Source organism: Rissa tridactyla, chromosome 1, assembly GCF_028500815.1.
Source record: "Rissa tridactyla isolate bRisTri1 chromosome 1, bRisTri1.patW.cur.20221130, whole genome shotgun sequence".
Taxonomy (NCBI): Eukaryota; Metazoa; Chordata; class Aves; order Charadriiformes; family Laridae; genus Rissa; species Rissa tridactyla.
Window position 1 is genome coordinate 216,755,096 of NC_071466.1, and position 26,287 is coordinate 216,781,382.

The 26,287-nt window shown below is 42.8% G+C and overlaps 1 protein-coding gene across 1 annotated transcript in view; it reads left to right on the forward strand.

The window, feature by feature from the left end:
- Nucleotides 1-954: 954 nt before the first annotated feature.
- The window catches only part of EXOC4 (exocyst complex component 4), a 430,815-nt gene continuing 405,482 nt past the window's right edge, over nucleotides 955-26,287 (forward strand). Inside the window, exons 1-2 of the mRNA XM_054189731.1 lie at nucleotides 955-1,072; nucleotides 24,410-24,599. Of these exons, the coding sequence (XP_054045706.1) occupies nucleotides 987-1,072; nucleotides 24,410-24,599 (276 nt within the window). The 5' untranslated portion in view covers nucleotides 955-986. The remainder of the gene's footprint in view (nucleotides 1,073-24,409; nucleotides 24,600-26,287) is intronic.

A 26,287-nucleotide genomic window follows, 5' to 3' on the forward strand; every position in this document is an offset into this window, starting at 1 on the left:
CTTGTTCAACGTTGCCCAGCAAGCAGGTGAAAAACCACCTTTTGTTTTCTAACCCTGAACACAATGACATACAATGACACAATAACCTCTAAAGAGGATGATCCTGTGGCAGTAGGTGGGCTAAAGCGAGGACTGTGGGCAAGTAGGTTGGCCTTCAGTAAGCGCTAGGTGTCAGAGATCTGCCATTTCCCAGTTTGTGAACTGATTCCAATCTGTCACCCCCAGCCCTGTAAAAAACAGAATTCAGGTACAAAATGCTGATTAGCTCACATTTATGTTCAGAGCTGACTTCACAGATCACCTGGGCTGTTTCAGCTTGGGTCACCTCGCTGCGTTGGGAAAACTATTTTTGTAAAACATCATAACTTAAAGGCATTAAGTGACACTTCATCAGCCCCTGGTACGTGTGATCAGAATCCACTCCAGGCTGTGGCATGCACGTAATATTTAGCATTAGCTAGTTCATAGGACACGTTACTCTAAGCAGCTAGCACAATTTGTTCATTTTAAACGCTACAAACGATTAAACCGCTCACCCTTCTGTCCGTTGAAGGCCCAGGAGCACACCAGGTGTCGTGAGGTGGCCGGCCAGGCTCTGGGTGGGCAGCTTTACTCCCTCACACTCCCACCCCATTTCCTGCAGTTTCCAGAGCAAACGATGACGGTTGCAGATGTACCTTTGCAGACATATGCTGTCTGGCTGGTGATTTATCTATCCGTTAATGAGTTTTAAGCGCTTTTAGAAGGTGGAATTGTACCCTCGACGGCGCGGGACCGCTGCAGACCGGACCCACGACCACCAAGACTACAACTCCCAGAAGGCCCCGCGCTGCCGCCACACGCCGCACAGCCGCTTTATGCCGCGCGCCCTGCCCTCCTTCGCCTTTTATTGGGTAACAGGCCCGTAGCCTCCTGCTTCCTTGCCTCTTATTGGCTGCGCCGTGCCAGCAAGGGTGGCTGCTCTGTGTTTGAGAGGGGGGTGCAAGATGGCGGCGGGCGAGGCGGCGGGGCGCTACCGGAGCACCATGAGCAAGAGCAAGGACCCCTCGGGGTTGCTCATCTCTGTGATCAGGTAGGGGCGGCGCGGCCCCCCTCCGCAGCCTCCCGTCCCGCCCGCGGGGCCGGCCCTAGGGCGCTGTGTGGGCCCCTGGGGGTGACCCAGGGGCCTGTGTGGGCCCTGCTGTTCTGTGAGGGCCTCCCCTGGCCGGACCTCCAGAGCCTCGGGTCCTTCCAGGGCCCTGACAGCGGTCGGGAGGCCTCAGTGCCGGAGCAGGTCTTCTTCTGAGGGGTGTCCTACCGTCCTCCTGCTCTACCTTTCTGTTCCCCGTACTTTGCTGTATCCTGGTGTCTGAGGAGTGAACCCTGCAGTTAGCACTGGCTTAATGCCATATAGGGAGGGTCAAGGCACTATCTTATTGTTGTAGAGCCCATAGTGGACCCCTGTTCTCTGTACCCTGACTAAAATATTGCTGGTTGGAAAAGCTGTAGGACTAGGAAGTCCTGTGTGCCATCTCCATCCTGTTTTAGGGTGTCATAGTGGGAAGGTGCTACTTCTAAGTCTCACAGTCTTGTGGGGGATGGAAAAAAAAGCAGTTGTATCTTGTCGTGTTTAGACTATTGATTTTTGTCTGCCCTTGTTCTTTTGCCCTCCTCTGCTCAAGGAGGATTCTTGGCACCAACCAAGGACCTGAATTCATTTCACTGATTTCCCTCTGTGTCTTTTTTGACTCTGTGAATCTCTTCTGTGCTCTTCATAACCAGTGGGTTGGCAGCTGGTTTCCCACAGTGAAGTTTTTAAATATTGGCTTTATGCACACCCACTGAAGTGGGTGTGGGCAGCAAGCAGTCATACAGCTATGATATTTTGAGTTGTAATGAACTTCCGAACTTCTGTTCCAATTTCAATGTCTTTGCCAGAAACTATAGTTACTGTTACTTTGGAGAAATTATTGTAGCAATAGTTCTGTATCTAGGACATGTTATGATCTGATTTTTAAGTCCTCTGTGAATGATAATGTTTAGGACAAAATTCCATTCTTTTTCATTACTCTGAAAAGTGGTCTTTCAGATCTTGCAAAACTTGAGGTAGAGGGTGACTCTGAGAAAAGCAGCTGGTTCACAGAACTGCTTAGCTTTTCCGGGGCTGTGACTGCTGTCTCAGAATTCTACGGTAATAGGTAACAATGAATCAACATTGAACAATGAAAGAAAGGTGAAGCTGAACACAGATGTGGTGCCTGACTTCTCGGTTTCAAGTATATGCGGTTCATTAGTTTTATAAGAAAAACCAGACTTTTTTACATTGGTGTTACAAGTGTATACGTATGCAGATGGAGAGAAGTATACATTGATATGACATCGTATAAACATGACTTATTACAGTGGTAGTATTGTACTTTGGTACTTTTATTTTGTATATAACATACGTTGAAAGGGAAAGGAATGGGAAGCTAATCCCCAAATATGTGACTATTAAAATGGGTGGTGTTCCTGCAAATTTTATATCCAGGCCTACGCACAGTTATGGGTGCAATTGTTCATGAGTTCACGTGGACCATTTGCATAACAAATACGTAGTAGTTGTGAAAACCTGAAAAAAGCACCTTCTCGCCTGTATCTGGAGTTTTTACTGGGCACTTATACCTTATATTTGGGACAAGGATAAGTAGTGTGGATTTAAAGTGTGTTGTGCTTAGTGTTTATCAGCCTCAAGTTTGAAGCAGTTGGAGAGGCAAACCTGGCAAGTTGTACCTAGATAACTCTAATTTACAGAAAATACAGTAGTTTGTAGACAATGGAAGGATGAATAATACACGTGCATTGATTGCTGCCGCATTTCCTGTAGTAATCTTCCTTTTTTCTAATGTTTCCTATAATTTCCAAGACTATTTTAAGGGCCTCCATTTGTGTCTCTATTTTAATAAATCTGGACTTGTTATTTCATTTCTAATACAAAATGAGAGTGAGCTTGTGCTACTGTGTTCTCCAAATAAGAAATCATGTTTGTCTAATAATCTTTGGCTGATACCTTGGCTAGTTTAGGTCCAGTGTTTAGATGCAATATTGAGGTTATTGACTTTACGGAATTAAAATTATTCAATAGAACAGCCTGATAACTAAACCTCCAGAATTTAATTAGGGCTTGGTTTGGATGTAGAGAGTCTTTGCACAGCTTGAAGTGTTGTGTTGAGCCAGACCATGAAAACCTGAAAGTAAAACTGATTGCAAAGGAAGGAAAAAAAAGTGTTGTGTTAATAATACATTTATTAGAGTTAGCCAAGTACAAAAAGCAAACGGCATGGAAAGGATTTTATATCACTTTTTCCTGTATGTTGTTTTTGAATAGTAGGTAAGGTGAAGATGAACTTGCTAAGCAACAGGTGAAACTTTCTGCTGTTTTGTATGCTCATAAAATAACATTGCAAACAAATTTATCCTTGGGTGTGTTAAATGTGTCTTTCTTATAGCTTTACTCAGCTACAGCAAAGTATTTCAAATCTTAACAATAGGGTATTGGTTTGAAATGTAGCAAAGTTTTCTTTTCTTGATAGCTTTATTTCCAAAACATTTATGTATAGTCTTCTGCCAATCCTTGTGCTTTTACACTTGCATGCCCCTGTTTATTTAGCATGTTATTTACTTGTCTTGTTGCTGTGTGAAAGGCCCATAAAAGGAGACAGTGTATGAAAAGTAGCAAAACTTTGACTACATTCTTCTGCTGTAAATAAACAAAACCAGAAGAGCTTCTTCAAGTATTATGATATTTTACTTGGTAATAGCAAAGATGGTTATGTTTTTCAAAAAGACACATTGTTTAGGTCTGCAAAATCTATTCTGTGTGATTGTCTATAAAATGCTTTGAAATGTGAAGCTGAAAAGCCTTTTGTAAATAGAAATGACTTTATTAATGAAGGGATAATTTTTGATATTTACTCAAGCACAGTGACTGTCTGTTGCAAGAGACTGAATAATTTACTTTCCTCTGGACTCTTCTATGGACTTCCCAGGTGAAAAAGTGTCTCACTTTCAGGGAGAGTATTTGGGGCCAGATCCCTGACAAAGTTTAACATATTATAGCAGTACTGAAATCAAGTGAGAAATGGTATTTTATGGAAGCTGGGGCTCTGGTCTGAAATCAGGCTGCTGCTGCTTCAAGAAAGTTAATTGCATAAATGTCAGTGTAGCAGTGTAGGTTGCATCAGGAGATCGCAGTCTTGGTATGGGTGGAAACTTTGGGCTGTCCCTACTCTCTACAGTGTTGCTTTTTAGCAGCTCTGAATGCAGAAGATTGAGATGAAGTAAGACCAAACAGGAAAGTCCATCCCACTTTTGGTCTTTTTTCTGTCCCTGAGCAGTGTTGGTTTTTCCTGTTGTGTTGGGGAACACATTTGTTCTTTGGGAGTTGCTTCCTGTAGGAGGATTCATGTACTGATGGAATTCACCTTGGTTTTCCTGTTGTTGCCAGGAATAGTGAATAAAGGCGGTCTCAAGTGAGGACTAATCTGGAAGAAGTTGTTTCCTGAGCAGGCGACATGCTGCTTAGTAGTTAAAAGTACAAAACTGAAAATAAAATCTTGGTGTTTGAGCTGAACCAGGATCTGTTGGGCGATGACAACCCTGCTAAGGTTGTCTGGCTCAGAGGGGTGGTTTCTGGCTCCCAAGCCATGTGGTGCAGCTGTCCCATGTCCACACTGCTCCATAGCCCCAACTTGAGCAGATTGGCCATGTCCACATATCAAAACATCCAGCTTGGGTCTCCTCTTGGGATCCTGGTCGTATCTCGTTGGTTCCAAAACCTCTGCATATCTATGAACAGCAGTTCAGATGCTTTACCAACATCAAACCTGTCTTGCAGCCCGCAGGCAGGATGTTTTATAGTGTTGCAGTTTTATTTCCTGCCCAGCATTACAGGAGCCATGAGGCCACCAGCCCTCCTGAGATGTTAAAACCTATGTTTGGTGGATGGAGCAGTACCTGGTGCCTTGTCTATCCTGCCTGCAGGAATGCTGTCAGGAGTGAAGGATGTACAGCACTGCCCCAGGACAGGACTCAAGTATTTGAAAAGGGCCAGGAGCTACTGGTAGAGCCGAGTTTTGAGGCAATGTGGTCATACCCTCAGCAGTGCTGCTGCTGGGTTACACTGGGTTCTTGGGCACAGTTTCCCTCTTGTTTCTCCTAAAGGAGAAATAGAGGTTTTGTTCATAACAATAAATCTTTTAGAAGTAAAGAGTGTTTGGGAAGCTTAATGAATGTTTGCAAAGTCTGCTGTTAACATCCATACCTTTGTTGTGGCTCAGGGGAGCCCTTCTTCTCCTTTTGCCTTTAGGGGATATGAGAGTATCTTCAATTTGCCCTTGTCCTCACATTGCTGAGAAGAAATGACCATTGTTTGCTACAAGAACACATAGCTCCTGGGATTTTGACTTTTAGAGTAGGATATTGGATATCAGGGCTTTACAGCTTCTGTCCCCTGCTTCTGCTGGATGGTCAAAAGCTCAGTGCTTGCACTCATGCCTCAGTGCATCCACTTTAAAAACACGCTAATTCCTTCACATATGAGAAAGGTCCTTCAAGTCCCTTAAATAAAAGGTACTTTGTAAGGTCAAAATGTTGTCACTGGAGACCAGGAGCTTTTGTTGAAGAAGTCTAATGCTGATCACAGGGGCTTTGGCAATGTCCTTTCAAAAAACAGTGCAGAGAATGGAGAAAATTCTGCTCACCTGCTGGAGGAGAACCTGGAGAATATTTTTTTTTTTATCTTTCAGAGGACAAACACGTGTATGTATATTGATTTTTCTTAACCTTTTGTTTTGTTGGTAGCTGGTTGAAGCAGCTTTTGTTCTTGGAAACAAGCAACCTGGCATTTAGCAAATGCTATTTTTTTGAGAGATCTTGTCAGATTTTTAATTGGTGAATTTGTCTGCCTTTTATTTATTGTTACGTGTTTTTCTTTCCAATTAAAGGTTGCTATTTTTTAAAACTGGCCTTTAATAGCTGCTTTAATTGGGAGAAAACAAACTTTAGCAGTGACTCCATAAGACCTTATTGAAATCTTTGTGCTAAACTTTCACACAGGCAAACACATACGACAGATGTCAAGGAGAACTAAAAGTGAGGCAAGATATAGTGCATTTCCTACTTTCATGTCTGCAGAAGTTGAAATTACAGTCAAAAAACCCTTGAACATATTTTATTTTCAACAAGTGGAATTCTTTTTAATGCTTTTTGGCCTTTATTTTCATTACGTTTGCAGTGAACTTTGTTAAATGGAGTCTTACTAATGACCTGGCATTTGGTCTTCTCTTTCTGTCTAAAGCGATAGAACTGATATCCCAGTTTGTGATGTAGAGTGAGAAAGACAGATGTATAGCTGTTGCCCTTGCTGTTACATTTGGGAAATAGCTGCTACAAGAAATAAAGCCGAGTTATTCTGATCTGTATATACTGTAATGGTCTCTTAAAACCACTTTTATTGCTAATGGTGTTTTCCAGTGTTATAAAGGTAGCAGTTCTTCTACAAGACAAGTAGCTCAGAAATTCACCGAGAATAAATTGTATATGGCAGAGTGTGGTTTTAAACTATAAATTTTCCTGAAATGATCTTGAGGCACTTGTATACAATGTATGCATATTTGACAGGTGTTGGGTTGTAGCTTGATATGGATACTTACAGATCTTGATAGCAACAATAGGTAAGGGTGCATATGCGAAAGGACAATATGAGTGACCATTCCTTGTTGAAAGCTCAAGGTACTTTATTTTTCAGCTCTTATTTTAGCTTTACACAGTGCACTGTGCAGAGTTAGGGTTTAGCCTACCCTTACAAAACTAGGAAGCAAAAATAGTTAATTTTGTTAATAATTGCTTACAAGTTCTGTGGTTTCAACTCTTTCGAAGACATTGCGTCCAACAGCTCTTCATTGCAGTGCAGTATCGAAACCTTCAGGTTAGTAATGAATATTCCAAACCCTCTTGCTGATTCATGCAGGGCTTCTCTTATAATGTGGTGTGATTTCAGGGATGGGTTCATAGCACAAGGTGGCCAATGGCTCCTTCAATACTCAGTCTTTTAATCATCCAGGTGGCAGGGCTGAGTAGCATTGTCCTCCTCTTGCAGATTTGAAAATACTGATCTTTAGGACTCTGGGTTTCTCCTGGGAATGTGGTAATTCATGTAATAGCTGTGTTGGCTTTTTGGATCTGAAGTTAATTACAGGATCTCTCAATGTAACAACATAGAGAGTTGTTACCTGTGGTCTCCTGTACATGGAGAATAGCCCTGGACAGGTTCTCACACAGTGGAAGGGTATCTGGGTTGCTCTGTTTGCACCTGGCAGAGTAACTGGCATCTCATGGGTCTGTCTGCATTCCTTTTCCAAGATGGAAAATGGTGTGCAGCTGGTGTTGTTAGGGTTTTGCCTGTTGTGTGGGATTGTTTTTTCATCTTAATGTAATGCTGTTGGAGACATCTGAAGGAGTGTGACTTCTGTTGAAGCCATCATCTTAAATGACTGCAGTCCAGTCTTTGTTTCAGAAATCAGCTCATCACTAGCTATACCCGTATTTGTATTGGTGTGGTGAAATTTGATTATGGGTTGGTTAATTTAGCAAATATAAAGAATTCTCGATATTTATTTAGATGGTTGTAGGCCGCTCAGCCTTTTCTCTGCAGCTACCGTGCATACATCTGCAAGTCCTCAATGATAAAAAGATTGTCAACTTCTGTTGAAAATGTTCTAACCAACTGTGTAAGCGGCATGAAAGATTAATGGAATGTAAGTAGAGGAGGAAAATGTTTTATAATGCTCTATTTACTTTGTATGTTTAACAGCATTTTGAAGAGACTGGTTCTGCTGTTTCTTATAGCGGAGTGAGTTATTTCTTTGTTTGTGCAATGGAGATCTAGTTGTTTGGAGGCTGGGTACCTTGTATTCCCCTTGGTGAAGATGGAGCGTGCTGCTGGTCTCAGAATTTCACTTTTTTTTTTTTTAAGGGGAAGATCCTTTATAGTTTTATAGTCAGTTTACAGTGATACCCCATTTCCCATTCGTATTGATTTGTATGGTGCAATTTTTGACTACCTGCTCTCCAGCACCTCATTGTTTCCATGAAGGGAGTAGTTAGTCCACTGCACATTTTGATTGTTTTCCTCAAATCCAGATTTTCATAGGAATGAACAGCTAACCTGTGAAAATAATGAGAAAACATTCAACATGTTGCTGCTGAGTTAAAATGTTAAATAACTTTTGGATTATTTTTTGTCTTCTTCTTCTGGCTGGCTTTGTTTCCTAAGGAACCAACTTCTACAATGGTTTCAATGAGACTCTGCAGAGGTTTCAAAACATGTATTATCAGATTATATGCTTTGAGGTTAAATAGCGCTGGAAGCTGTAGATCACCCCATTTGGGACTTGTCTTTAAGACAAGATTTTTCAATTATAAAATTCAAATAAGTCCATTTAGTTTAATGAACCTCTGGAAGTTTATAAAGCGGTATAGACAGTGTGCTGCAGTACAGTTGTTCTTGTCCCAGGGGCCTTTAAAAAACTTTTTCATCGTGCCCTTTTGAAATCCAGCCTCTTGTAAGATCTTGCAGGCTGGCATGCAAACCGTGGCAGTCAGGAGGAAGAATCATGGAATGGTTTCGGTTGGAAAGGATCTTAAAGATTATCTAGTTGCAACCCCCCTGCCATGGGCAGGGACACCTCCCACTAGACCTGGTTGCTCAAAGCCCTATCCAGCCAGGCCTTATACACTTCCAGGGAGGAAAAGGTACTAACAAATCAGTACATCTGTGCAGTCAACGCTTGGTCCTCCCAACAACTTGCATTCAAACTCACTGCTGCAATTCCTGTGATAACTTGCAACTAACGGGAGTGAGTAACTAACTGGTTACTTCTGGACAGCTGAGATGTGGAAAGATGCTCGCTCTCATCTGGGTTATTTCGTTCCCTTTCCCTTGCATCCTGCCCTCTTCTCTTTTATTCACCTGCCGTTGTTTCTCGTCTCTTAGATTTCCTGCCACACAGAGCTTGTGCTGTCGGTCTGTGTCTGAGCGGGCTCTCGCACTGGCCTGCGGGCGTTAGTGCACTATAAATGTCTGGTAATGATCACAACGGTTTAAACCGAAATGGGAAAGCAACTACTGTAATTGGTGTGTGGCCACAGTCATCAGCAAGAAGTGCCTTATGAAAAGTAACTAGATTCTAATGGGTTTCTTTTTACTCTGCTTTTTTTTTTTTCCTTTCTAATACTGGAGTCTGCTTGGCACATTGGAGCTATTTCCTGCAGAGAGGAGACTGGTCTTTCTAGACATCCACAGTGCTCTTAAATGATTATTTGTTGCTTCTAGCAACTGCTTTGTTCATTGAACTCCACAAATCCTTTGTTGGTCAAAAATTGTCCGTGTTGGCTAAGGCCATGCGTTGCTTTCTTCTGTACCTTACAGAGGCTTGTGTATTCTGGTTTGGGCTTTAGGTCCTTGGTATGGTGTGAAATGGAACACAAAGAAATAACCCCTCCTTCTATAATTTTCCTTCATGAAGGGTAATTTTGGTAATCTTACTAACTTAATCTGTACTATTAATTTTATTGTCCAGAGTGAAGCAAGTATATGGGATTTGTTGTGAAATGTATTCAGGAGCGTTTTTATAATATTGATATGTAATACCTACCCAGCACTTTTTTATCTACAGGCTGCAAAGATGGACAGTAAGAATTATTGTTTAACTGTTATCCAAACTGTAAAACATTGAAAACCTCACCCAATTTCTTTGGAAGGGATGGATCATGATGTATCCCTTAAACTTTGGATTTTGCCCAAGGTTGCAGTGTGTACTTAAGAAGCTGCTTCTGTTGAACAGATTTCTGGCATTGTTTTTCCTGGAGAAAAAGGTTATAACAGAAGTGAGTCCCGTAAGTTGGCCATGCTTCTAAATGTAGCCTTAGCTTTCACCAAGAGGAGCTTTAAGCCAAGCCGTGTTGTGTGGAGTCGATACCACAAGCTGTCTGTATTATCGTAGCTTCAAAGGTGTTCTTAAGCGAGGAACCGGGAGGCTTAACAAGGCGTACGATACGGTGCAGAGCAACCTGGGAACAGGTGGTAGAAAGTTCACTGTGAATTGCTGCTAAAGTTGGAGCTTTGTTTGATCCCCCTGTGATTCAGTGTTGCATTCAGTTGCACCTCCCGAAAATGGTCATTTTCCTGATCAGATGAGAAATATTTAAGTTTGATCGGCTTGCCTTTTTTTGTGTGTGTGTGTTGGTGTTTCCCACTGTCTTTAATGAGTGTTTTTGTTTGAATAAGCGATGCTGAGTGAAGGCAAGTGAATGGCATGCTTAAAGAAACCTGATCCAGAAGTAACAGAAGATTCTTCCTGGATTTCCAAGCTGCACCTGTGCATCATGTAATACTCTTTCCTGCCATTAACTACAAATATTTGCATATGTCTGCTCTGATAATTTTGGAGCAGAGGAAGAGGGACATGCTGATGCTGAACACCTACAGCAATGGGCAGAAGCAGCAGGGACCGAATGGTCCTCTCGTGCAAAATGAGCCCGTACCTCCTCGCAAGAATTGTCTGGTGTGTTCCAGGTGCTAACTTAGCATGAATTTTCTAAAACATATATTTGTGTTTTGGACACAGTATCTGTTCTTTCACTTTTGTTTAATAAAAAAAAAAAATCCAGAGAAACATAATGGCCACATACTGTTACTACAGCGTTCTTCCTGTGAGGCGAATTCTCTAGTCAAGAAATTGATAATTAAGACTCCGTTTACTATCCATAGCCTAGCAGTAATCATACTTAACAGGGCTGGCCTTAGGGTAGGTAAAATAGGCAGGCAGTTTTCTACCCAACTTAGCTGGAGGCATCAGAAAAAGCGAAATTGCAGAAATGAAACATTTATTATTCATTAACGTTAACAGTTTTCTCTTAAAATTGACACTTAATCTAATTTTCTTGGCGTTTTATTGGGCAGGTACGAAGCTATCAGTGGGCTGGCACAAGAAATTACTCATCTGCCCTGGAAAACAGACTAAAGCCCTTGATAATACAGACTGTGTGGGGGAATACAAGACTTGCCAGTGTAAACAGAAATTCTTGTTGAGTCTGAAATCTGATTCTTGCTGGAGCTGTTGAGGTTGGTGCCTGTAAATGGTGGTCTTAAAGTTTAATGTTAATTTCTTTTTGCTGCAGAGCAAAGTGTGGGGGTAGGGAGGCAGGGAGGGGACTAAATACAGGATTTGGTAGAAAAACACACTCTAGGGAAGGAAATGCGGTGGCAGGATAGTAGAGGAAGCAGGAGTGATGTGGATTGCACGCTGAATTCAGGTTGGGAAGACCAAGAGCTCACGTGTGCTCTAAGGGCATTCAGCACGTAGCAAAACAAAAAGGGGTTGAACTGTGGGCATTTGGAGCTGAGAAATTCATGGATTTGTCTCTGACTGATGTATTTTTGTTATTGGCCCTTGTAGAATACAAGAGAGGGGGAAAATAAAGTGGAGTTGCTTCTCTGCTTCAGACTGAGGTGCCGTAGTAGGATGGCATATGCTAAAACTAAGCTTTTGCTGTCAAGCAGGGAAATAAACTTGGAAATGCAGATGGAGGAGACTTGTTTGTTCACGCGTCCATTTGAGAAGAAGGTGAATGGATTTCTTTAGGCACCCAAATATTTCCACCTTTGCTGTCTGTGTCTCTGTGCGTGAACAAAATCCATAGTCCCCTTGAAGGTTTGTGGTCCAGCAGCACGTACTGCTGGCCTGAGCTCTTTGGCAACTGTGGCCGCAAAGGCTTTGCAAAGGCTTTTCCTACCCACTGTTGCAGGACGCCTGAAAAAAGCATTTCTTAGTAACTGCCCTCGTGGCTATTCTCAGTTTGCACTAAGCTTGTTGATATGGGGGCTGAGCATTTCTTTCACATCAAAGCTTATTTTGTAGTAGTTTGTTGGTGCAGATAAGCTGTGCACGTTTGTGGGAACATGAGTGTTACGTGGAATAAAGATTAATCTGCGTGTGGTGTGCTTTCTGTGGCGCTGGGAGCTGGGATGTTAAATCTTGTTTTGGGGCTGGAGTGCATTTGAAGCTCAAAAATAGCATGTTAGGAAGGGAGGTGAATTGTTCCGTAGTTTTGCAGCTGATCATCTCTGTACAGCATTTCTGTACCCCTGTAGTTATCTGTTGTGCCACATGATGGGTAGTACAATGGTGTTTGTTTTCTTCTGCTGCTGAATAGCTTAGTAAACATTGCGTTCTTTCACTTCACAACAATGAAAGAAATTTATTAGCTTGTGAAGAAATTATGGCTTGTTTTCTGTCCTTTTACATCATCTGCCTGTTTTTTTTTTTGTGTTGTTTGGATGCTGGAGGGTCTGCCTTTTTTTATCTTTTTTTCCTTTTTTTTCCCTTCCCTTCCTCCCCAAATTAACGCATTACACTGTAGGAGTAAATTTACAGAGGAGATGAGATTGTGTGGTAGTTCTGCAGTGCAGGCACCTGCGGATCTTGGATAGGTCTATGAAAAACATTGATTCGTCAAAACGCAAAGTAATAGCCAACACTAAGTCTGTGGTGTGAGAATATCTTGTTATAGAGCATATGGAGTCTGCTGGTGTTGGTTGTTGCTGGGACCAGATTAATTACATTGGTTTTTAGAGGAAAGTTTCTTTTATCCCTACTTAATGTGTTTTCAAAGCACTGTATATATTTACTATGGCATATAGTAGCTATAGTCTGTAGCATTTTCTGTGTTATAAAAATGAGCCATTGTGTGACTTTCTCAAAGCTCCTTAGTGTTTTAGTGAGAGAAGCATTTCATTTTGCAGCTCAGAGGAAAATGCTGAGACTCTGAGGTCCGTGGAGAGAAAAAAGTTTTAAAGACTCAAGTGGGTTTTGCAACTGCTTCTAAATACCATGTTGAGCATCGATAGGTGAGCATCCATAAATCAGAAACCTTGCCTCCCAGTGTTTTGAATTACTCTTTAGCTTTTGATGGCTACAGTCTGTTGAACTGCTGTAAAGCGAGAGGTGAGGGTAGATTCAAACATACTTTTAGGTCTCGGTTGTTCCGACATGTCTGAGACACTTTGTTCCTTCATCTGCGGTGCTGAGGAAGGAGGACTCTGCTGGAGCTGTGGAGTTCATTTGGTTTTCTAGAAAGGTACAGCCTCTTGCAGAAATGGAAGAGATGGCAATTATATTTGATCAATATGAATACATTTTCTTAAGTATTTATCTTTGGAAACGAGATATTCCCGTCTTTGTGAACTGTCGTAGCAAGCAGTTTAAGGCTTTAGGCATCTGGCAGAATGACAGTGCTTCAGGACTCACGGAAAAGTCTTTCCACCTACACATACTAGTTGGATGCTTGAAATCGGAGATGAAGAATGCTTGTGATCTACAGATCAAATTCTACCAAAATGAATAGGCCCAATGGATGACTTTAATAATCTAATTTGCTGACCTTAGGGGAGTCAGCTAGGTTCAGGGGTCTTTATTGTATGAAATATGTTTTACATCCCATGATAAAAACATTTCAGGATTGTGTCTGATCATCTTCTCTATCCTATCTTCTGTATGTGGAGGTGACTCCAGTGAATGAAGCATTTTCCATTTGTATAATCTGTGTTTTTAACTATGTAAAATCAAAAGTCAATGAGATTTGGCTCAATGAATTTCTGTTTTACTGTAGCATAAAAATGTCTCTTTTAACAGACTAACATCGAGTTGGAATTATTCTAATCCTGTTGAGCTCTTGCTAATGAGACAGGCATATGCAGCCATCCAGCTGCCAAGTACAAATTACAGGTATCTTACAGGGGCGGCGGATTCTCATTTAGAAAAATGAAAATGAAAAAACAAGTGAACTGATCAGGGAACCCTACTGGAGATCCCCACTGAGTTCATAACCTGCACGTACTCAGTTTCTAAATTGACACTTCTTCTGTTTATCATATGTTTTGAATACTTTTGCTTTTCAGGGAGTTCTAAAAAGCTAATGTATATTTATCATTGTTTCATAATTCTGCCCTGTTTTGTAATTCCCCCTTCAAAGTTCTTTCTGCAAAGTTCCTTTCCCAAACAATTTTGATCCTTTCTATTTGGCAAACAGTGTGTTGACTTTTCTTCCTTGCCACACATTTTAATAGAACTGAAACAAGCAAAGATGCCCTTGGCTTACTTTTCTGCAGTGTTAGCAGGAACGTATATAATCTCAAGAATATTAAGTATTCCTTGCTTTGTGCAGAGCAAGAAAAAGAAATGGCTCCTGTACCAGGGGGCTTAGGTAGGAGAGTCAGGTGTACAAGGTAATGTTTCAGATTCAAAGTGAAATCGCTCCTTTTTGTAGTTACAGATGCTGCTAGACTTCCAGGATTTAATGTTATGTTTTTGAAGGAGTAAAATACATGGTAATGAATTACTGGAGAAGGGGGTGAGTTAGTTTTGCTTTAAGTAGGTAAACTGAGGGCTCATCTGATTGATGCAGTGACTTGAGAAGAACACGAGCAGAAGGGTCTTACTGGTGGCTGTAAGCAGTTTAAGTCCTCATACTGCTTTTGAATATGTTGCGGAAACTTATACGTTACAGCCATGGTGGACAAAAATGTAAATTATTTCCTGGGAAAAGGTTTAATATGATTTAAAAAAAAAAAAACATCCAGAAGAGGCATTCTCAGTTTTATAGCACACTTGTTTCTGACATATTGGCTTGAAACAGCTTCACTTCCTCTTATTTATATAATGCGATCCACCTCCATTAAAGCATAGGTTTGCTTTTCTCTAACTGCTCTTTGATGGTTCTTCAGTTCATGGTTGTGGGATGGATCACGCATGCACTTCTTTTCTGTTCTCCAGCCATTAATCCAGACTCCCATATCCAGACTGGAAATAACCAAGTCCTAAAAGCAAAACTTCATGCTTCTGAATCTTTCTGGTCTTTCAGTAAAATAAGTGAAAAGCAGTCTCTGATGTTGGTTTACTCCATTTGGATCTTGGGCTGTGATTCAAACTTTTATCCTATCCATAAAGAAATAACCTACAGGTATTTAAGGCAAACTCATGTGTGTGGAGAGGAAAAAAACCTGTTTGGCTTATTCTTTGTTGTTGTGTAGAATTATTTATCCCTTTTGGCGTAGTAAGTGGTCCCTTTAATGTTTTAAACTAGAGCAGACTAAAAGGCTGTAAATATAGGTAAATTTTTCTGGTCAAAATGATAAGTATGATATTTTTAGTGATGCTTGTTTCTACAATATTTTCCCAAAACAGGTAATTAAAGAAAACGAGAGGTTCCCAATACAGGTATTAATTCTGGGAAGATTTCCCAGCTGGTACATCCAACAAAGCCAGCTGGAAATCTTGACATGTGGCAGTTGACTGAGCCTGAAACTTCCATTGAGTTCAAGTCTTTCAGGTCAGGATCACAGGATGGAAAAATATTTAACAGTGCATTAATGCCGTCTTGTCCCTGATGAGCACATCCTTGGGATGTATAAAGCAGCGTTTCACCAGAGTCCGTAACTCTTCCCTTCTCCCCCCTGCTGCTGTCTGACAGCACAGTGGCTTTACCTGGAACTGTGTGAGAAAGGGTCATGATTGTCTTGCCTCCTTGCAGGTTGGGATGGTGAAATATCCTGGCAGGGTGAAGGGAAGGCCCTGTGTTGGCGCTTACTTTGCGTGTGTTAGTGTGTGCATGTGCAGGAGTTGAGTAACATCACCTCCAGCACCTCCAAAACATTACTCAGCTTTATGTGGTCTAAATTACTGGAGTCTTCCAGAGGATAAGACCAAAGAAATGCTCTATTGAGGCAGATCAATGGTTCTTCCAGCCTGGTAGATCGTCTCCAACAGTGGTAATGCCAAATATTAGAGAGATGATGCAGGCCTGGCCACTTGTTGGTGTCCAGTGCCTCTGTATTTCCCTAATGTCCACAGTTGTTGAGGTAGAGGTGTTGGAGAATGCATTCCAGCTAGTTTCTGTCAGTATTTGTTTTGACCTGTTGTCTACGAGTACATTTAAGTCCTTTTTTTTCCTTTTTTTTTTTTTTTGTTGAACATGCTGATGTGGTGAGGCTCAAATCCTTCACCACAGTTCAGGAGTTCACTACCTAAAGTGTAAGTGTGCTTTATCCTTTTTTAAACTGATCTCCTGTTAGTTTCAACCAGTGCTACTAGTTCTAGTAGTGCATGATACAGTGAAAAACTGTTTTGTGTTTACGCTATTCATCTCCTTTCTGACTCCTGCAGACATCAGTCATCTCCTTTCAGCCTTTTCTTTTCCAAACTGAAGAGTCTTGACCTTAGCATCTCTGCAGAGAACAGCGGCTTCATCCTCTCTGTTGTTTTAGTTGCCCCTCCAAGGGCAACAAAAGAGAGAAGAGACCACAACAGTACATATTGTTCCAAGTATGGGCATAGTAAGATTTTATACAGCAGCAGAGTGATTCCTATGTCTTGCTCTCATCTTGTCACGTTCTGGGCTACTGCTGTGTATTAAGATCATTTTTCAGATAAGTGTAAGTGCAGAAAAAGGCTTAATTGGCAACTGTGTTCTTAGCATGTGCTGCTGAAGTTCCTGAAGTCAGGTTGGATGGACTGGAGCTTTGAGACCTCTGTATTCCTGTTACACTTCTTTCTAATGTGGATTGGCAATATTTTCATGCTACTACTATTACATACTACTACTGATGCACACAAGTCTATGGGACCGGATGGGTTACATCCAAGAGTGCAGAAAGAGTTGGCAGACTGCTCGCCAAGCCACTTGCCATCATTTACCTGAAGTCACGGCTAACTGAGGAGGTCCCAATGGACTGCAGGGTAGCAAATGTAGCGCCCATCCACAAAGAAGGCAGAAAGGAGGATCCAGGAAACTATAGACCTGTCAGTCTGACCTCGGTACCAGGGAAGGTCATGGAGCAGATCATCTTGAGTGCCATTACAAGTCATATAATGGACAAGCAGGGGATCAGGCCTAGTCAGCATGGGTTTATGAAAGGCAGGTCCTGCCTAACGAACCTGATCTCCTTCTATGACAAGATAACCAGATTATTGGACGAGGGAATGGCTGTGGGTATTGTCTACCTAGACTTTCGAAAAGCATTTTACACTGTCTCCCATAGAATTCTCATGGAAAAACTGTCTGCTCAAGGCCTGGATGAGCACACGATCTGCTGGATCAAGCACTGGCTGGATGGGCGGTCCCAAAGAGCGGTGGTCAATGGAGTTAAATCCAGCTGGCGGCCGGTCACAAGTGGTGTCCCTCAGGGCTCAGTGTTGGGACCATTTCTCTTTAACGTCTTTATTGATGACCTTGATAAGGACATAGACTGTATCATCAGCAAGTTTGCAGATGACACGAAGCTAAGTGGGAGTGTTGATCTGCATGAGGATAGGGAGGCTCTACAGAGAGACTTGGATAGATTGGACCGAGGGGCCAACGCTAATGGAATGTGCTTCAACAAGGCCAAGTGCCGGGTCCTGCACTTGGGCCACAACAACCCCATGCGTCGCTACAGGCTTGGGGCAGTGTGGCTGGAGAGCTGCCTGGCAGAAAAGGACCTGGGGGTTCTAATTGACAAGGGGCTGAACACGAGCCAGCAGTGTGCCCAGGTGGCCAAGAGGGCCAATGCCATCCTGGCTTGTATTAGAAATAGTGTGGCCAGCAGAAGGAGGGAGGTGACTGTCCCCCTGTACTCAGCACTGGTGAGGCCACATCTTGAGTATTGTGTCCAGTTTTGGGCACCTCAACACGAGAGAGATCTCGAGGTGCTGGAGCGAGTGCAGAGGAGGGCAACGAAGCTGGTGAAGGGCCTGGAGAATAAATCTGATGAGGAGCGATTGAAGGAGCTGGGACTGTTTAGTTTGAGGAAGAGGAGGCTGACAGGAGACCTCATCACTCTCTGCAACTACTTGAAAGGACACTGTAGAGAGGTTGGTGCTGGTCTCTTCTCACAGGTAATTAGTGATAGGACAAGAGGGAATGGCTTCAAGCTGCAACAGGGGAGGTTTAGGCTGGACATTAGGGAAAAAATCCTCCCAGAAAGAGTGGTCAGACACTGGAATAGGCTGCCCAGGGAGGTGGTGGAGTCACCATCCCTGGATGTGTTTAAGACTCGTTTAGATGTGGTGTTGGGGGATATGGTGTAAGGGAGAACTCTGTAGAGTGGGGTTGGTGGTTGGACTCGATGATCCCAAGGGTCTTTTCCAACCGAAATGATTTTGTGATTCTATGATTCCACTACTGGCTGTGTTGTGAGTTTAAAAGATGAGGTCTTTGGAGTTTAGACTGTGTGAGAAGGTGTGTAGTGCTCACCCGGATGGAATGGTTTTCCACCCCTTAAATCATCTTGATTCTGCTGAAGGTGGCAGCAAATATTTTGTTATTTGTCTGCTTAGATATATAACATACGGCAACTAGAAGTGATACTTTTAGTTAGACGTTGTCATTGTATTGTTTCAATAGGAATAAGCTTGTGGTATTTCACAGTCTTCTGATTTCCAGCTATGCTATCTTTGTCCTTCTTTTGACGGGTTTTGTGGTTTCTAAGATACGGGTCCTGCTGTGACCTCTCTCAGGCTTCATAAACATCTATGTTTTGGCTGCACAAATGTCAAGTGGTTTTAGCAAAAAATATTTTTCCTATAGAGGGCAAGGTTAAACTCAGTTACAAGGATGAAAACAACTGGGCACCACGATTTGAATCTGCTTTAAAAATATGGATGTGACAAAGTTGTTAGGAAGCTTAAGTTGGGGAGGAATTTGCTGGAGCGTTCGAAAATGCTTGTGACTTCCTCTGAGGTTACAGTGGTGTAGTCTTAGCCTTGGAGAAACAAACTGCTGGCATTGCAGATGGATTCAGGCCTGTCCTGGTTTGAGGTAAAACAGAACCAGCTTTCTGTTCAGTAATTTTATTTCTTATCTAGGCCTCTTCTAACTCTGAAATTAACAGCATGTTGTGTCTAAAACGGTTCGTTCAGAGTGATAAGACAGTTTGTGCCAAGGAATGGTACGCAGTGAGGCTTCTGCTTATACTTATTGCTATAACAACCAAGGTCAGCTCATTTTGTTATTTGCCCCATTGGAGGGTCGGAAGCAGAAAAGCGTGGAGGTGTCCCACCTGTGGGGAGGAGCGGACAGGACAGGTGACCCAAAATTGACCAACGGGTATTCCATCCCATCTGCCCTGTGCTCAGTCTAAAAGCTGAGGGATCAAAGGGTTAACTCTCTTCCTTCAATGGCTGAGGTCTGAGGAGGACCCTGTCTATTCATCTGCCTTTGATCCTGATCCCTGTGTTCCTGACTCCAACTCTGGAACCCAGTTCCCAACCATTGCTGAGTCCAGCCTGCGACTTCCCCAGTGCCTGCCAGTGACGTCATCCTGGGAGCTTAATACGGTCTTGTATATGCTGTATCTATTTCATTATTTTCCATTTCATTATTAATATTTCATTAAAGTAGTTTAGTTTCTTCTAAACTTGTAAATCTCTTTCTCTTCTCCTCCTCTCTGTGCATGAGAAGCTGGGGCGGGGAGTATCTGTTGCCAGCCGTTGGCCAATTTGGCCATAACCACAACAAAGCCAAAGCTTGAACAGCTTTGGCAAATTGAGAATTTTGCAATTGAATTTTGTTAATTAAAACTAAAAACTTTTCTAGTCTGTGGTATAGGCCAATTTGGTTCTGCCTCTGCATTGTCTGTAGCAATCCACGATTCTCCTGCAATCTATAATGCAGGTTAGAGAGAATCGATGTTTTCATTAACTACTGAGACAGGCAATACTGTTCAGCTTCAAACTCTAACAATATGTCAATTCCCCAAAAGGATATACATTTGTGTCTGGTGTAACCAGCTGAAGAACATTCTTCTAGCAAAAATAAGCAGTTTTTCACAAAGAAAGCGGATTCGTCTGCAAGAGCTCTTAATGGAGGATGGTTTACTACCAAACACATTCTTGCACATGCTTTCTATTCACCTATTATAGCGTGAACCCAAACTTCACTGCGTCTCACAAGGACTGTATGTTTAATATTGTTGCATTATCTGTATGCTTAACTTTGTTTTCTAGCACATCTTCATCCATTACTTTGTCTGAAGTGTTTTACATGACCTCCCTAACAGCGTTGGAGTATTCCAGTAGTACTTAGTGCACGTAATCGCAGCTCGCTGCTTTGAGCAACCAGTGCTGTGCATTCCCGAGCTGAGAAAGAGAAACTGGGCCACAAGGACACGGATCTGCCTGCTCAGCCCATTCCACTGACATGCAGACAATGCTGACACTTAGATCAGCAGTCTGTAGTTGCTATGAGCTGTGTGTAGCTCAAGCTCTAGTGTCAAGATGCAGTTTACAACATGGGGAAGCTGTAAGTGTGGTCAGAGATCTGCAGTAGGGGAGAGACTGTAACTCAGTTTCCTAATTCCAGGATTATTTTCAAACCGTTGTGCTACTGTTCTTACTTCCCAGGTCCTTTTTAGAATCATAGAATGGTTGGAGTTGGAAGGGACCTTAAAGATCATCTAATTCCAACGCCCTGCCATGGGCAGGGACACCTCCCACCAGCCCAGGTTGCTCCAAGCCCCATCCAACCTGGCCTTGAACCCCTCCAGGGATGGGGCAGCCACAGCTTCTCTGGGCAGCCTGGGCCAGGGGCTCACCACCCTCACAGCAAAGGATTTCTTCCTCAGATCTCATCCCAATCTCCCCTCTTTCAGTGTAAAACCCTTCCCCCTCGTCCCATGGCTCCCCTCCCTGATCCAGAGTCCCTCCCCAGCTTTCCTGGAGCCCCTTGAGGGACTGGAAGGGGCTGGAAGGTCTCCCTGGAGCCTTCTCTTCTCCAGGCTGAACCCCCCCAGCTCTCTCGGCCTGTCCCCACAGCAGAGGGGCTCCAGCCCTCCCAGCATCTCCGGGGCCTCCTCTGGCCCCGCTCCAACAGCTCCGTGTCTCTCCTGTGCTGAGGCCCCAGCGCTGGAGGCAGCACTGCAGGGGGGTCTCCCCGAGCGGAGCAGAGGGGCAGAATCCCCCCCTCGCCCTGCTGCCCACGCTGCTGGGGATGCAGCCCAGGCTGCGGGGGGTTTCTGGGCTGCCAGTGCACGTTGCCGGCTTGTGTTGAGCTTCTCGTCCACCAACACCCCCAAGTCCTTCTCCTCAGGGCTGCTCTCCAGCCATTCTCTGTCCAGCCTGGATTTGTGCTTGGGGTTGCCCTGACCCAGGGGCAGGACCTTACACTTGGCCTGGTTGAACTTCATAAGGTTGGCACGGACCCACCTCTCCAGCCTGTCCAGCTCCCTCTGGATGGCATCCCTTCCCTCCAGCGTGTTGGCTGCTCCTCAGCTTGGTGTTGTCGGCAAACTTGCAGAGGGTGCACTGAATCCTACTGTCCGTGTTGCCCACAAAGATGTTCAACAGCACTGGTCCCAGTACTGTCCCCTGAGGAACGCCACTTGTCACTGGTTTGCCACTTGGACATCAAGTTGACCACAACTCTTTGAGCGCAACCACCCAGCCAGTTCCTTATCCACCGACTGGTTCAGCTGTGAAACCCATGCCTCTCCAAGTTAGAGACCAGGATGTCACGTGGGACAGTGTCGAATGCTTGTGTGATATTGAAGTGTTTTTGCATGATATTAAAGTGCCTTGCATACAGTACAAATTAAGAAAAATGTATTTTTTTAGTGAAAAATGTGACTTAAGGCACAACTAAGAATGTTTGGGAGTAGAATATTAATGTAATAGCATTAGAAAGCAGTCCTGTTTCTGTAGCTGTCATGAAGCATGGAATTTGAAATGCTACAAGTAGATTTTAAGCGTTGGAAGAAACCACGCTGTCAGTGAAACAGTGGAGGCGGGGGAGTCCTCATCTCTGCATCTCCTTTCTGCAAGAGGAGGGGAGCACCTGCATCCTCTGGGAAATGTATGGCTCTTGGTTTTTGGGAGCAGGGAGGACGATGTGAGGCACCCACTGGTAGTCTGAGGCATCGGGAAAGAAAGAGGGTCTCTTCTCATTTCCCTGTGGTGTCTCTTACGGCCTTCTGCCATCTGAAAGTGAAAAGGAGCGTTAAACCCATGTAAAATAAAATACATCACTTGGGTACATTGTCTTCTTTTAGGGTGTTGTAGGATATATTTTGGCTTCAATTCCTCTGGCCTCCTTGGTAGTTGAGTAGGACAAGTGTGCGTGTGCCCCTGTCCTCTCATGCCATGTTCCATATGGTACTACAGATTTCCTTGCTCACTTGAGTTTTCGTAGCTGCTCTTTCTGGGATCGTGGTCCCCTGTGAAATGACTTTTTTTTTCTTTTTAAAGATGGGGTCCTTGAGTAGGTGGTGCAGCCTGTTGTTTTGCTTTGAAGGGAAGAAACAGTAGTGATCTGGAAGTTTTGGGTATGTCTCTCGACTTTTTGAGAGAGAGCGAGCATTTCTTGTATATTTAAGTTCGTTGTTTACATTTCTATGAGAGGAGCTTCTGCACTTGCGTTCCTACTACTGTCCTAGTGGTATTGAAGAATTCAGAAAAATCTGTTAAATACTAACCTTTCTTGTGTCCTGCTTGTTGTCATTGAGGATTCTCTTAAATAAACTACAGGGAAATGGGTTTCTCTCCTTTGTTATTTTTTGATGATGTGCAAGCAGTTCTCGCTTACCTTCTAACTTGTACTGTGGAGGACAAATGACAGTTATGGCAAGAAAAGTTGATATTTTCTTTCTTAGTTGACAGCAGGAGATAGTGGTTTTAGTTTGACTGGACCTCATTGATTTAACAAATCCGAAGTGAAAGCCGCTATGGTAGCAAAGAGCAGCAGCGGCGTTCAGTGGTGGGTTTTTTGTCTCCTTCCAACTATGTGACCTTCCCTACACAAATAGTTTAAGGAATCCAGAACAAAATCTCAAGAAGTTCTCTCTTACTCCTGGCGGTGTGTTTTTTTTCACAGTCTTTTGGGTTGGAAACAGTGGCTGTTCTAGTCTTTTACTATTCTTACCCTTTTTCAGTGTAGCATGCGTACCATCTTAAGATGGTGCCTCAGTTCAGAGGCCTAAACTTCTGTGACTTAAATGTGTTCATGCTCTACTGGTTGTATTTTTAAAGACATCTCACTTTCGGCGAGTAGGCGCTTCAGATTTCTTTGAAAGTTGTGATTGTTTCATGATGTTCAAGCATATGATCCAAAACAGTTTGCATGCAGTGATTTTTTTTTTTAATATCTTGTTGTTTATTTACTCATGCAAGCGGTTCAGAAATTGCCAGTAGGGCTACAGAATTCATCCCAGGTGGTTCTTAAGGTTGTGATATGTCAGCATTTAGGTCATAACTACTATAACTGATCTCTTTCACCACAAAGTATATGGCTTTCAGTGTCTATATTGCTGATTTAAAACAGAAACCTCCATGGACCACAGCTCCCCTTCCCAAGGATTAAAGAAAGAAGAAAATTCAGGATGACTTTTTTCAAAATCCAACTTTTTGAGTGCTATGTACTGTAAGATATAAGAATATTTTTTTTTTTTCTGGTTGTTGCTGTCTTCTGGGTCTTTCTGGTAGTGTGACCGAGTCATTCCAGGGGCAGGCTTCTGGATCTGGTGCAGGATGGGTCTCAAGAGGGGGTGAGTGGGGTGAAGAAAGAGGGAGAAGGAGAAGATTGTATTGATTCTTGAGTAAATCTCAGAAGTTGGGAGTGACGCCAAGACACTTCTGTCTGTTGTGCCAGTTCCATTAGATTTTCAGCAGTTTTGTTGGAATCTCAAACTTCATTGATTTAAAAAAAAAAAAATTAAAATAAATAAAAAGCTTAGCAGACGATATAACTCAGAGGTTAAAATAAATGAGGGGTGGAAATAAGGGCCCATGACGCTTCTTCGCTGCACTGGTGTACATTTGAAAACAGATTGGCTGTTGGAAGGCACGGGTGGGCTTTTGTCAGATTTCTCTGTGTACTTGTGACAACCCTCGTGGACTTTTTGCAGGTAAGTAGCAGTAACTGCAACCCTCCTAACAAATGCTTGCACTGGTCCCTGAGTCCAAAGTAGAATTTCTCCTTTATGGTTCTTTGTAAGTAATAAATCAGGATATATTTCATCTGTTAAACTGTGCCCATATTAACGACTCTCTGGAAATATGACAACTAATAGATAACTTTCCCTTTTCATAAATCCAGTAGTGTAGTAAAAAAGCTCCAAAGCATCTGAAAATGGGGGAAGTAATAAACCACAATATTTATGTTTTTTTATTATTTTGGAGCACTTTGTTTCTACTGAACACCAGACAGACACCTTTACCAGAAATAAACTTCACTCAGTGAAATGTACAGACTAATAAGAGTGGCTGGTTTGTGGTAGGTAGTGCATTTTTTAGGTAAAGGCTAAAAAATTGTCCTGATAGATAATTTCAAAATATCCGTATTTTTGTAATCTTTTTGTCCTTAGGACTTTATCTACCAGCGATGATGTTGAGGACCGAGAGACTGAGAAAGGCCGCCTGGAAGAAGCTTATGAGAAATGTGACCGGGATTTGGATGAGCTCATTGTCCAGCACTACACCGAGCTCACCACTGCCATCCGCACGTACCAGAGCATCACCGAGCGCATCACCAACTCGCGCAACAAGATCAAACAGGTGAAGAATTAACTTTGCATGTATTTCTGTGTTTGCATCCACTTGATAGTGTGTACTCGGAGTACAAATCTGTGCAACTCCTCTTTTTCCTCTGTACTGTCCTTTTATTGGTAGTGTAATGTTGTAAGCTCCCATTTTAACCTTTTATTTCTGTCTTCCCTTTTCCTGCTACTTGCCGTCATTCTGAACTAAACTAAAAAATGAACGGAGAAAGCAGTGTTACCCGCTACTTCTGAACTAGGCCTGATTTTCAAGTCTCTCTGTGGCGTGGCTAGGAGCAAACAATCCGTTCCTAATACAGTGGTCGCAGGCTATGTCTTACTGCCAGCATGTTTTCCACAGAATCTCTCTGTTGTTTGAGAACACAAGTAATTAAAAAGCAAAACGAGAGGCGCATATGAAGCGCAAAGCTTTGCGGTGCCCCCTGTTCGTTTATTGTCTGGGCATGTTGCTATCAGGTTTTTGAAGTCTAAGGGCTGCTAAGCTAACACCTTTCCATCTAATCTGTTCGTGTTTTGATATGTTGGCCTCCAACCACCTCCTAAATAGTTTGAGTGATTCATCAGCTTGCTTTTTGCTCCGAGAATATGAATGTTGGTGCTATTTCCAAACTTGGTTCTGTTGTGTGAATGTGCATGAACTCTGTGCCCCCGGATCTTTCTGTATTTTGAGTGCTCACACTTCAGTAGCGTGCCAGTAAATAACTCCGGCACTCTTTGTTGTGGACTTCTTCCATCTGCTCTCTCCCTGCAGTGAAAGATTAGTTCTTTGGACTCCTGTCCTATCTTTTGCTTCCTGTGTAGTTTGCTATAGCTAAACTCTGCAAACTAGGCACCAAATCTATTCCGTTTTGGGTCCCCCGCCCCCCCCCCCCCCCGGCTCTGTGGAGGTCTCATCTCAAAACCTTTCACAGCAATGCTTTAGGAGCAGTAGGCTTTTACCCTTCTGGGGCGATGCACTGACCCTTCTGGCTTCTAAAATTCATTTAGCATTTTCAAAGAAAATGAGACCCTTCTGATGCTTTCCAAGGGTAAGAGTTCATTCTAGGATTTATGTACCAAGCTCAGCACTTTGAAAGCAGAGATCAATTGCGGTAAATTTGAAATAAACTGTAGCCAGTGGCCTATTTTCACACAGTACACTAAGCTTTGCAGAGGTCAAAACAAACATATGGGGGTGTGACCTTTTGGTCCTGCCTAAAAGAATGACTGTAAGGGTGAAGGACCTTTTGATATTTAAGTTTTCTTATTAGTCTTGGTCAATACGTATTGAAGTAGCTTTGACCTAATCTCATGGGAGGCTCCAGATCTGGTTTGTCATCAATCTGTATTACACTTTGAGACTTTCTTTTGATGTTCCCCTCTTGTGGAAGGTGGATGAACGCACAGGCATTTACTTGCATTAGGAGTAGTGGAAGTGAGAGTCCAGGTCCCTCTGAGTATCTACCTTTTTTAGTCAATTCTTCTATGAATTCCTGCTGGCAAAGTCTTGGTTTTGAATCTAGCTTTAGAGGCATTGCCACTGTAAAACTGAATTATGAAGTAGAGACAATTGGGTCTACCAAAGGGAGGTTCTTTCTTAAAGGCTTGCTGTTCACTCCTTTCCCTGCTCCCAAATGTAGATATAGTTGATCTTCTTTCTTGCAAGGACAGGAGTAGAAGAGTCTTGTGAGATTCCTTCTAGCCCCA